This window comes from Verticillium dahliae, genomic scaffold (genome assembly GCF_000150675.1).
Source record: "Verticillium dahliae VdLs.17 supercont1.1 genomic scaffold, whole genome shotgun sequence".
In the NCBI taxonomy this organism is placed as follows: domain Eukaryota; kingdom Fungi; phylum Ascomycota; class Sordariomycetes; order Glomerellales; family Plectosphaerellaceae; genus Verticillium; species Verticillium dahliae.
This window is the reverse complement of record NW_009276921.1, coordinates 1795720-1806579: the sequence shown is the minus strand read 5'-3', so window position 1 is coordinate 1806579 and position 10860 is coordinate 1795720. Positions and strand designations below refer to the sequence as shown.

Here is a 10860-nt window from a genome sequence, read left to right as displayed (position 1 = left end):
CTTGTGTAACCCGATACCTAAACCCCCACGTGGAGGAAAAGACGGGAGACGACATACCAATCGTAGGTCTCTGGGTCCATGCAAGACAGACGCACTGATCGAAGAGAGCTTCGAGCTGTGGACGGGTAGTTGCATTGGTGCGAACTCCTCAGTAGCAACAGGGGCCATTGTGAATACGGATGACGCTGGCGGCGTGGGATGGAGTGGGATGCTGGGAGGGTCTGGAGGTCGGGATAGTAGGGCCCTGGGTTGGACTGCCTATTGGGGTGTGGCGGTTCAGTGGGATTGGCTGAGGTGCCTTGAGAAAGGAGACAAACGTCGAGGGTGAGCAAGGGACGAGAGCGGACCGGCGTGGGATGGCCTGGGGGGCTATGACAGAATGGTGGCAGGGCCGTCTTGGAATGAAGAATTCGAGGAGAACCAAAGTTGAGCACATGCCAGTCTGAAGGGTGGAGGGAACCTTTATCACTGACACAACGGCACAACAGGATGGTGGAAGGGCAATCGATGCTGTGCGAGTGCGGCATCGCAGTGCGGTCCCTCCCCACTTCTCACGTCTTTGAGCCCGAGTATCCTGGAGCATCACGTCCCTTCCGGTGAAAATCATCTCGTCAGGGCCGACAAGGTATCCGGGGCTTGTGGTACTTCTTTGGGCGAAGGGGAGGCGGAGCCATCTGCGCGCGTCGAAGGGGTGACATGCGAAGTACGGCACGTCTGGCCCAGTCATCGATCAACAAGTTATCGGGGCCAAGCTAGGCGCTGCTTCCTTCCTGTGCAATTTCGGGCCATCGCCTGCAAAGGGGAAGCACTGGAACGGGGTCAATTGTCGTCTTCGACAGGGGGCGATGGCGGATACATCGAACAGAAAAGGGGGACAGCAGCGACGTTCGGGCCAGTGTGAGAGGGGCATGTAGGAGTAAGTGCTGCCGTGTGCTGGTGATCGTTGGTGCCCTGTGTCGATTAGGGGCAGAAAGCTTCATGGCCCAGGTAGTGAGTACCATGTAAAAGGTACAACCAAGGCTTCTTCCGTTGGAGTAAAAAGGACGGTCGCCCTGCTGGTCTTCTTCGGTCGCCAGGGCTGGACCCTTGTCATGATGATACCTTAGCTTTTGCTCTTGCCGTTGGGAAAGCAGCTTCAGGGAGGTGGGAGCCAAGTGTCAGTCGCATGTGCCATGGCTGTTGTTGGCGTGCGAACCAGAATCTTGCACTACCAGACTCTCCAAGTAGGTACATAGGCTTGCATGTGCTCAACCTCAACCAGGCTCGCCCATGTGCCAGTTCTGAAGATGGACCAAGGCAGCCAAATCCGGGAGACAAAAAGATTTGCTCCAAGCTGCAGGGACGCACGAAATTTGGGTTTCTGGGTGCTTGTGCTTGCGGTGAGGGGAACCATGCGAGAGGCGAATGATGATATGCACGGCGATTGGTGGCGGGCGGGTCAAACAGTCCAGGATGAGAACACGCACAACTGCTTTCGCAACACGTCCAGTGAGCGATTACGAGGCGGTCAGGTCAACCCATGTTGTTGCCTGACAAGGTGTGAAATAATATTGTGTGCAGGCTTGGGAACATTGCGAAATAGATGCTCATCGTCTTAGCCGGGCAAGCCGACAGCAACGCTGGAAAAGCGGTGAAATAAGTCAGCCAGAACACCCGAAAATACGACGACCAGGGACAGGCTGGCTCGCAAACTGGACTTGCAGATGTGAAGAGCTTGATACGAGCAGGAGAACTGGCTTGTTTAAGGAGGAAACATAGAAAGACCGTATGGGTTCGCCGCACGATGCAGAGGCTTGATTCGCCCAGTGGTGTTGTTTGCTGGTGACGAGCTCAAGCGCGCCATCTTGGGCGCAGATGACACGGTAGACGTGGGCCGAGAACCACAGAAGCGGAACGAAAATTTCATGGTCAACATCATACTGGACCAGCTATGATCAGGCATCGGTGCCTGATGGCTCCCATGTTCAAGAAGTTTTGCGACTTGCGACTTGCCAGCCACGGAAGTGATGCGGCGAAAACGCATGGCCTGAGCTGGGATTGCATGCGAATGACCATCAATGGTGCCGTGCAAGCAGGCTTGCAGATCAAGTCTCCGAAATAACATGACCTGAGTTTGATCGTCTCGGCAATGAAAGGCGCTCCCGTTGTCGGCCAGATGGAGAAGATATTCGGAAGCCGAAGCGGCTTGGACGACTTGGGTGTAGCTAGCGATGATGCAAGGCATGTAGGGATAGCTGGTCCGCCGCCGCATCTCTGGCTCCATGCTACGCGAAATGGCTTGAATCTGCGTGTTTCATGGTCTGTCGACATGGCTGGACGCAGGGTGTTCCGGTATGCCTGGAATAGCCTCGGAAAGAGCTTGGGTAGTCGAAATCGCAGGCGCTCGTAGGTTCATGTCGTCAGTGTCAACGCAAAGACTTGCCGAGAGAAACGAAAGGGGAGTGTTATGAAAGTGAAATTTGTGGACAGAACGCCTGGCATCTGAGGTGACATGGTCAGCAAAAAAATCAAAAGGCAGCCACCATCACCATCCATCCGGCATTTTACACCTACCGCATTTGCGATCCAAACAGGCAGGACTGGCCCACTCGCCCATCATCTCCAGTAGGGACGAAAACCCCAGACAGCGCCCCAGCTTCCCCAAGTCGTACCTGCCTGCCAACGGATGGGTTGGAAAGTGCGCTGTGGGAGAGCTCCTGCCTCCCGCCTTGTGAGAACCCACCTACCTTACCTACCTACCTTACCTTACATGTACCAGGTAACCTGAGGTCATAGTCCAGGCGTATGCCAAGGACTCGTCGACGGTGATTTAGTTGCACATACCGTACCTTGGATACCTTACCTCAGGTGCCGGGCTTTCTCTTCCCGATGTCTTCCCATCGATGATACCTAGTCGACAATCAACAATACCAGCGGGCGTCCACGCGGCACGACTCGGTCACGGTGGTCCAAAGAAAAAGGCCAGATTGGAGGGCTTGACATCGCCGATGACAGGAGAGCTGGTCGTGTCCAGCCCTCTGCTCCCCTGACCGCCCCACACATCAGGCCGGACAGTCTTGGAACAATGACAGCAGGCCATGCTCGCCAGGGAACATCGTGGGCCACTTCAATTTATCCGTGGACAGCGGGTGTACATGTACAGCGATTGACGCCGCCACCGAGGATGGCTGCGTCTACACATGGCACCTACAGGGTTCAACCCACCTACGAGCCTAGTCTCTACCTACCTTACCTTACCTTAGGTATAAGGGTACCCAGGCACAGTAGGTACAGCACAGCTCCCAAGCTTGCGACCTCGAAGCCTGGTTCTACACGGTACATTATACCATATTGGACCCTGAGGATGCTGCCACCCCCTCTGCCGGCAGAGACGACCACCACTTCACGGTACATGGTCAAGCGGGAAATGAAGTTCAAAGAAGCAACTTTGTATTTACCACAGTCCCCTGGTAACACGAGTGGCCAAATTGCGCAGGCTATCTCACGTCCTGCCCTGGTTATTATGGTGCAACTGATGCTTCGAAGAGTGTTTGCTTAAGAGATGACGAGTATTCAAAGGTCGTACTTACTGACGATCTCTCTACCCATGCAGCTTGCATAAATCTTGCCCCAAACCTCGACGGCGCCGCACACATTATGACTCCATGGAGTCCGCGATTTGGTCCTGCAGAAAGGAGTGAGTGACCCTGAGGCCTCGGAAATGGTAACTCGCCCGCGCAGGGACTCGACTAGGAATGATCTGCCCTGCGGCCTATCGAAGTCGCTGGCACCGCCCTCAGTCACCGCGATGCCTTCACACAATAACAAAGCCACATCGAGTCATGGCGATAAACCATGTCGTCTGCTATCGAATTCGGCGCGACTAAGGAAGCCAGTCAGTCGCCACGCCCGAAGAGTACAGAGATAATATCCCGCGAATCGGATTTCAAGCACGGTGCTGCATCCGAACCCTGTTACTGTCCTTGAATCAGAGCTGTCACACCAGCTCCAAGCACCTACATGTAGTACTCCGAACTTCCAGTGATCCAACTTGGAGCATAGCAGAGCGATCCTTATTGAGATGACGCAGTACGGTCATGTGCTAGCATCTTTTGCCTGCTTTTGTTATTGACTAGCAGTAACATCAAGCGCATATGGCACTGCATGGTGAGAGCCACACATCATAACATGACCCCAGTACAGCGGTTGTGCCTGCTGAGCAACAACAAGTGCAATGCTCCCATGCCTCATAAATTATGTTCAACAGTACTTCCATGATCACAACCATCAACACCGATGATAACTTGGGCAGCCGGCATCGATCAAAGTCCCAGATCGACTCAATTTACACAACCCCTGGGCCCTTGGGGAAGAGTTTCTCCACTTTCAACAAGAGGAGTAATTAGCCGCCAGCATTCTTGACGGAATTAATTTGGGGAATCTCTTGGGGTTCAAGGCTTCAACCCCTCGAACCCCTCTTTGAGTTCAAAGGCCAAGAACAGCCATATTTTTGTCTCCGGCTCGTCGGTACGTAATCCTGTCATTGGCACCAGGGCCGCCGGCTCTGAGAACCCGCTGTGCCAGTAAACACTCTGCCATCGCCCTGCGTTCAGTTTCAGCATGGTATCCACCTCAAATCAGTCGGGGATTTCTGACGTTTGAGGCCTGAGTGTGGTCAACGACGCAACGATAGAATATGCTGAGGCGTAAGGGAAAGCTCTGGCCATCATTCTCACTGCAGTATTGAGGCTAAACCAAACTGCAAGGCCTGACCAGGTTTCCGGGATCAAGCTCGAGACACACACGCAGTCAGATTGATTTGCAGATGTCAGATAGATTGATCCAACACCGCTGGCATATCTGACACGTTTGTCAGACCTGTGAAGGGATATGCAGCCTTGAAAAACTGATAGTCAAGGTCGAGTCATAGACGCATCCCTGGGGGCGAAAACTGACACTCCTCAACGACTCTGCGAGCTTGAGATTTCCCTCGGTCGCAAGTCCGATTTGGGAACGGACGTTTTGACCAGCCGCGGAGACCTATTGTCAATGAGATTGCCACATGCTGGCGTCGAGCTTCAACACATTAGGTTGCCTGTATCTGGCAATTGTGACAAGATGGGATGACAGACTGTCGCTCGCTGCAGCTCGAGTACCACGACATGCTGCTGGGAGAAAGCTTGACCGACATCTTGGGTACATATAGATCAACGAGTCGTATTTATGGCGCGAATACTGACCGAGACCACCCAGTCATCTGCCCAAATCATTGGTCGTCCTTATCTCACAGTGTTGATGTATTCGGTTGGGGCCTGGGAAGCTCCCGATTCGGGCGCTGGGAGAGCACAGTCCGAACCATGGCCAACGGGTAAATGCCGTTCACCGAAAGGTGGGTGGTACACCAGGTGCAGTGCCACGCAGCCGACCATGTTTTCTTGCGCGGGCGGCGAGTGCTTCAGGTCAGAGTGCTTCAGGTCACCATCCTGCGTTCAACACATCCTTGGCGCCTCCCTCACCGCTAATCTATACCGATCGGAACAGACCGAGGACGGTGGCCAGCGGCATGTGACGGCTTGGTACAGTGTGATAGTCCCCTATTTGCCACATTACATAGTACCCTCTTGAAGCGGCCGCTGTGCCTCTCTTCCAGAAGGAGGAGGCGGTCGATGTTGCAATATGGACCCTCTATGGCGGTAGATAACTTGGGTACCTCCCTACCTACCTCGCCTACCTTGAGCAAGGGAAGATTGTGCATGCAGCATGCGCAAGCGGTCTCCCAGCTGCAACCTGCGTGTCACGGCAGGGTAGGTAGGCGACCGACGACGAGAGCAACAGCAGCATTGTTGTGCGTCACGGAGGGAGGGGGGTCGGGTCGGACATGCACCAACCAGCCAATCCTGCCCGTGGGCTGCTACCACATACCCTCCACCGGCACCCGGAGGCAGAGCCGGGGGAGGCATACTTTTCGTCCTCTGCATTCGTCATATCTCGTCCAGCTACAAGGTTCGGAACGCGGACCTATTTGACATAGTTTTCGCTGCGCGACCGAGATGCGGAGCTTGCGATACGGGTTAGACGGAAGCACATGTCTTGACTTGTTTCGTTTCGATACGTGAGGCGAAAGATAGACTGGTGTGTCGAACAACGCATGCATGGAAAGACACAGCATGACAGACACAGCATAAACACGTCATGCCTGCGAATCTCTCGTCTACCGTAAGGCATCAATCAACAATCGGCCTCATGGTAATCACTCCATCTAAGGAAGGTAAAGAGGAGGGGTAAAGAAACAATGAGGCTTGGGAATTCACTGCTGCCGCCGACACCAACTAGACCACTCACAACACTACCAAGGGCATACCGTCGCCTTTATCATTTTGCCTGCCGCCAACCGCACTAAGCTATCAGAACGTGCTCGTCGCCAATCGGCTGGCCGCGTTCCTCGCATCGATCCGGTCCTCGTCATCCTCCTCGGCTAGGCTTCCGCGAGCACCCGCCGCGCTGCCGTGACCTGCGCCTTGCGCATCGTCGGCCTCGCCGTCCTCAGGTAGGCCAGGCATCACGCTGCTCGAGAGGGTGCGGTGGACCTCGGATCGCCTCGGCACGCCGCTCCAAGCATCGCCCTTGGGGCCTTGGCTGGCGGCCAGGCTCGTGCGACGCACTGCGGGGTGCGCTTCACGACCGAGCCTGCTCAGGCCGCCGGAGGCGTCAATGGAGCGAATGTCTGGGCGAACGCTCTCGAGTAGCGCGAGGGTGCGGCGCTCGGCGTCAATCTCGCGGAGGACATACTCGCGAATACTGAGGCGCAGGTCGGCGGCCGTGCGTCCGAACCATTTGCGGCGCTCCTGGACGAGGTTCTGGGTCACGCGTGTCGTCTTCTGATATAGGTGGGTTTCGTTCTGGCGTGCGTCGTCGAGAGCCGTGATGGCCTCGTCCACCTTCTCGCGGCGCACGTTAGAGCTCGCTTTGAGGCGGTCAGCCGCGTTGAGCTTGCTGCGCGTGTTCTCCTGCGCCTGAATGAACTCGCGCGTGAGGATTTGCCTGTTGGTCAGGGTTTCCTTAACAATGAAGGCATCAGTCGAGTGGTACTGGAAGGGATCTCCAATGGTTGTGGCTTGTGCTGTTGCCTGAGCGGCGTGATAGTCGCCGACGGTCTGAATGACCTTGCCTAGCTTCCGGTAGGCGTTGGACAGGCCAGGGTGTGGTTCCTGGACGTTCATCGCTCCGAGCTTGACTCCAAAGTCCGACTCGGCCAATCCGAGGCCTGAGACGCATCAGTAACTGGCTACATTGTTATATGAGAAATACCAACTCACCTCGGCGGCACTTGACCATCTTGTCTACCTTGTGCCCAGCATCCATGCTGCCCAGATAGAACAGCTTGACGATTGGCCGAGCCTCCTGAAGCTCTGGCGTGTCGTCAGGAGGCGGAGCGAACTGTTTGAGAATCTTGCGGCGCACGCCCGTAGCGGGCTGCTTCTTCTTTACCATGGGGCTGTAGCCAAAGTCGCTCTCGACGAATAGGACCATCTCGTCATCCCTCGTCAGGGTGTCACTGCTGCAGACGTAGTTGAACCAGCGCTGCATCAGCGCCTTGACCCTGTTCTCGTCCTCGTCCGTGCCAGCACCTGCCGAAGTCAGCGCCGGGGGTACCGCCGGGACGAGCGAGTCTGGGTTGGCAGAGATCAGATGCTCGGCAAGCTTGACGAATTCGGAATGAAGGCGGCGCACATCGCGGTATTGTGTGGTTCGGAACCTCGGGTTGTTAGTCTGCCGATGGTTAGCAAGGCTCAATGACAAAATATCTCATAGCATTGGGTTGTCCATACATGAACATCAAACCTCAAGAGAGGATCCTTCTTTCCGGTCCTCTCAAGGCCAGTGATCTTTGCGATGAGCTTATACTGGGGCTGCTGGGGTTGCGGTGGCCGTTGGCTCTGCTGACCATGCGCCGCCGGCCTGCCAGGTTCCTGATCGGCTGGCAGGTGCGGCGCGTCGGAGCCGCATTGCTGCTGCTGCTGCTCGGCAGGTTCCGTGGCCTCCTGCCGTTGGCTCTCGGGTGCCGACTCGGTGCTTTCGAGGTCCTCAGTGCCGGCATCGGTTCCAGACGCGGAGCTCGCCGTACCAGGTCTCCGGAACGAATCCTGGCTCTCGAAACCGCCTTCTTGATCTTGAGAGAGGCCATTGCCGGAGGATGTGGAATTGTAGCGAAAGGGAGACGCTGGGGGTTCGCTGCCTAGAACCGAGCCGAAGCCCGTCTTGGCCTGGCGCGGCGAGGAGGCAGGCGAATTGCCCCAGGGCGAGGCTCCAGCGGGGTTATCGTCTTGCATTGATGCACTGTAGTCCATTGTGGAAATTCGGTCGGATTGAGGTCGCGGATATTGGACGTTGGGCGAACGAAGGGTGATGGCGTGGGCTTAGGTTGGCAGGTCGAAGTCGGGAGATGCGGGGATAATCGTGATGGCTCGGGCAGGTACTCGGTATTCAGGCGGTAGCTTTCATGCCTCGAAGAGCCGAGATAATAATTGCGAGTGTCCTTTGGATGTATTCCTCGCAGTGCCCGAGACGAATCCGTGGGTGCGTTGCTGCGTTTGACAGTGTTTGGTTTGCGACTGGGTGCTTTTCTCCGCCTACGTAGCTGCTGCCTCGCCTCGCTTGTCGTCGTCCATGGGTAGTGAGTGGGTCGGATTGGAAGGTCGGGCAAGCAAGGTAGGTACATTGTGGGGATGAGCTTGGGCCACTTGACCCTAACCCGGACGCGCGACAGGCGCGGCTGATGGCGCTTGCCGATAGTGAAGAGAAGACAGCTTTGGCCAATGACATGACGTCGCGTCTTGCCCGTTCTTTCGTCGAGAAGGTGAATTCGATAGCAAGCTGAAGGCCACTGGCGACAACCTGGAGATCGGCGACGAGAAAGAAGCGTCACAGGCTGAGTTCGATATCCTGAGCCATGGCGCACATGATTAATTCATTGGCAACAGCCGCGCAGTTACATCGTCGAACTTCTTTCAGCTCGCTGCCAACAGATCTCCAGGACATCATCCTCTACTCAACACAATGCCTGACACAGGCTGCCGGCATGCTCCTGGAGTTGCCGCAGTCCACGACAGCCCAAGCCAACGTTATTCTTGCCCGATATTGGCTTGTTGAGCCTCCCATGGCCTACGAGTTCAGCGTATGACAACCCTCCTTGCGTTGCTCTCAAGTTTGCGCCGGAGCTGACAAGACGCAGGACGCCTCGGCAGCTTCCCTTTACCTTGTCGCCAAGATGGGCTCTTTCCCACGATCACAACGCGACCTCTCCAATGTCTACGCATACCTTCTCTCACCCGGCTCAGCTTTCTTTCACGGCGGCAAACCACCAGCAGACCAAGACCCGACGGCCTACTACCAACCCGAGGATGAATACTTCGCCTTCAAGAACCGAATGCTCGCCATCGAGGCGCGCATACTCTACGCCTTGTCCTTCGACACGCACGTGTCGCTACCACATCCCCTGGGAGTGACATATCTGCAGACGCTGGACTTTCTAGGACTGCCCAAAGGCAAGATTGGCAAGCGCACGATTGAGTACCTGAACACAGCGCTGCTGTCACCACAGATGCTCTACCTGACACATCAACCCAACGCGCTCGCGACGGCAGCAATATACAACGCGGCGAAAGACCTCGAGGCCAAGATGCCGGAGTGCGAGTGGTGGGAAGTCTTTGATGTCGACCGGGAGGAGCTTGGCTTTCTCGTGGTCGGCATGCGGAGTCTGGAAGGCTGGGTCACGCAGCAGCAGGAGACATTACCCAGTCTCATGTGCGAGGGCATGGTGACGAGGGACAAGGTGGACGAAGAAATGAGGAGGAGGGGTGTCCATACTGGGAATGGCGACAAAGCCCTCGATGAGGAGGAAGAGATGATGCGGAAAATGGACGCAAAAATGACAGACGCGTAGCAGTCCTCTGATCACCGTCGACTTTTTGCTTGTGACGACACTGAGTCTGGCGATGCGCTGACAGCAGAATGGAGGCCTGGTGGGGGAAGAAGTCGACAGGAGAAATCAGGCCGATGCCTTCCGTTCGCTGTCTAATGCTGTCCATGTCGCACGATGTGCAGCCAGAGGCCTACCACGACTTGGAGGTATGGTTTTGTCCGCCAAGCTCCGTAGAGGTAAGCCTGTTGTTGAAGAAGCGACAATGTCATATTATATGGCATCCATCGGGTAGCTAACTGGGATCAAACACAGACTGGATAAAGCCAGCATTACGATTGGACAAATGCTGTCTTTCGAGTTTCTTCAGATGGTTCCACCAAGTCGAGAGTTCGGTTGGTCTCTGCAGGTGGCCTCGCAAGTTCAAACAAGTTCACACAAGTACCCAACATAGGGTCAGCTATTATTGTAATATTGCGGCGGGGTGACAGTAGATGCCAGGTCAGGCTCACGCATTGGCCAAAGACTCTATCCATGTGGTAGAAAGGGCTAAGGGACTTGGAGGTTTATGCCTTCATTCCGCTGACATCGAGGTGAACTAAAGCCATCGGGGGCTTGACAAAGTTTGACATCGAGGATTCATTCTAATCTGCTATTCGGGGCTGTGGTCCACGAAGAAGCCGTTATCGCAGAAGGGAAGTCGTCTGAGGTGATCTTCTTGTCAATCTGTCAACAAAAACTCTGCACAGCTTGTCTAAATCTGGGCTCATAAGGAAATTTAAAAAGCCCTTGGGTGACCTTTGGTCACGGCACAAATCATGGGCGATGCATCCCATTTGGGGGGGGGGGGGGGGGGGGGGGGGGCAGGGGCGGTAAAAAGACATAGAGGGGAGAAGGGAAAAAAAAAGAAGGTTGGTCCCACAAAAAAGGTAGAAACCCCCCTCCGGAAAAAAAATCTTTTT

The 10860-nt window shown here is 55.4% G+C and overlaps 3 protein-coding genes across 3 annotated transcripts in view; 1 reads left to right on the top strand and 2 right to left on the bottom strand.

The window, feature by feature from the left end:
* The window catches only part of VDAG_00549 (sorbitol dehydrogenase), a gene marked incomplete at both ends in the record, with an annotated part of 1532 nt that extends 1364 nt beyond the window's left edge, over nt 1-168 (bottom strand). The window contains one exon of the mRNA XM_009651926.1: nt 58-168. Within this exon, the coding sequence (XP_009650221.1) occupies nt 58-168 (111 nt within the window). The remainder of the gene's footprint in view (nt 1-57) is intronic.
* Nucleotides 169-6383: 6215 nt separating this feature from the next.
* Nucleotides 6384-8327, bottom strand: VDAG_00548 (vacuolar protein sorting-associated protein; the record flags this gene model as incomplete). Its single annotated transcript, XM_009651925.1, has 3 exons — nt 6384-7243; nt 7296-7749; nt 7809-8327. The coding sequence occupies 3 exons, from the start codon at nt 8325-8327 to the stop codon at nt 6384-6386; spliced, it is 1833 nt and encodes a 610-aa protein (XP_009650220.1).
* Nucleotides 8328-8646: 319 nt separating this feature from the next.
* VDAG_00547 (cyclin domain-containing protein) lies at nt 8647-9922 on the top strand (the record flags this gene model as incomplete). The annotated part of the gene is made up of 3 exons (XM_009651924.1): nt 8647-8688; nt 9014-9154; nt 9212-9922. The coding sequence occupies 3 exons, from the start codon at nt 8647-8649 to the stop codon at nt 9920-9922; spliced, it is 894 nt and encodes a 297-aa protein (XP_009650219.1).
* Between the last annotated feature and the right edge of the window lie 938 nt (nt 9923-10860).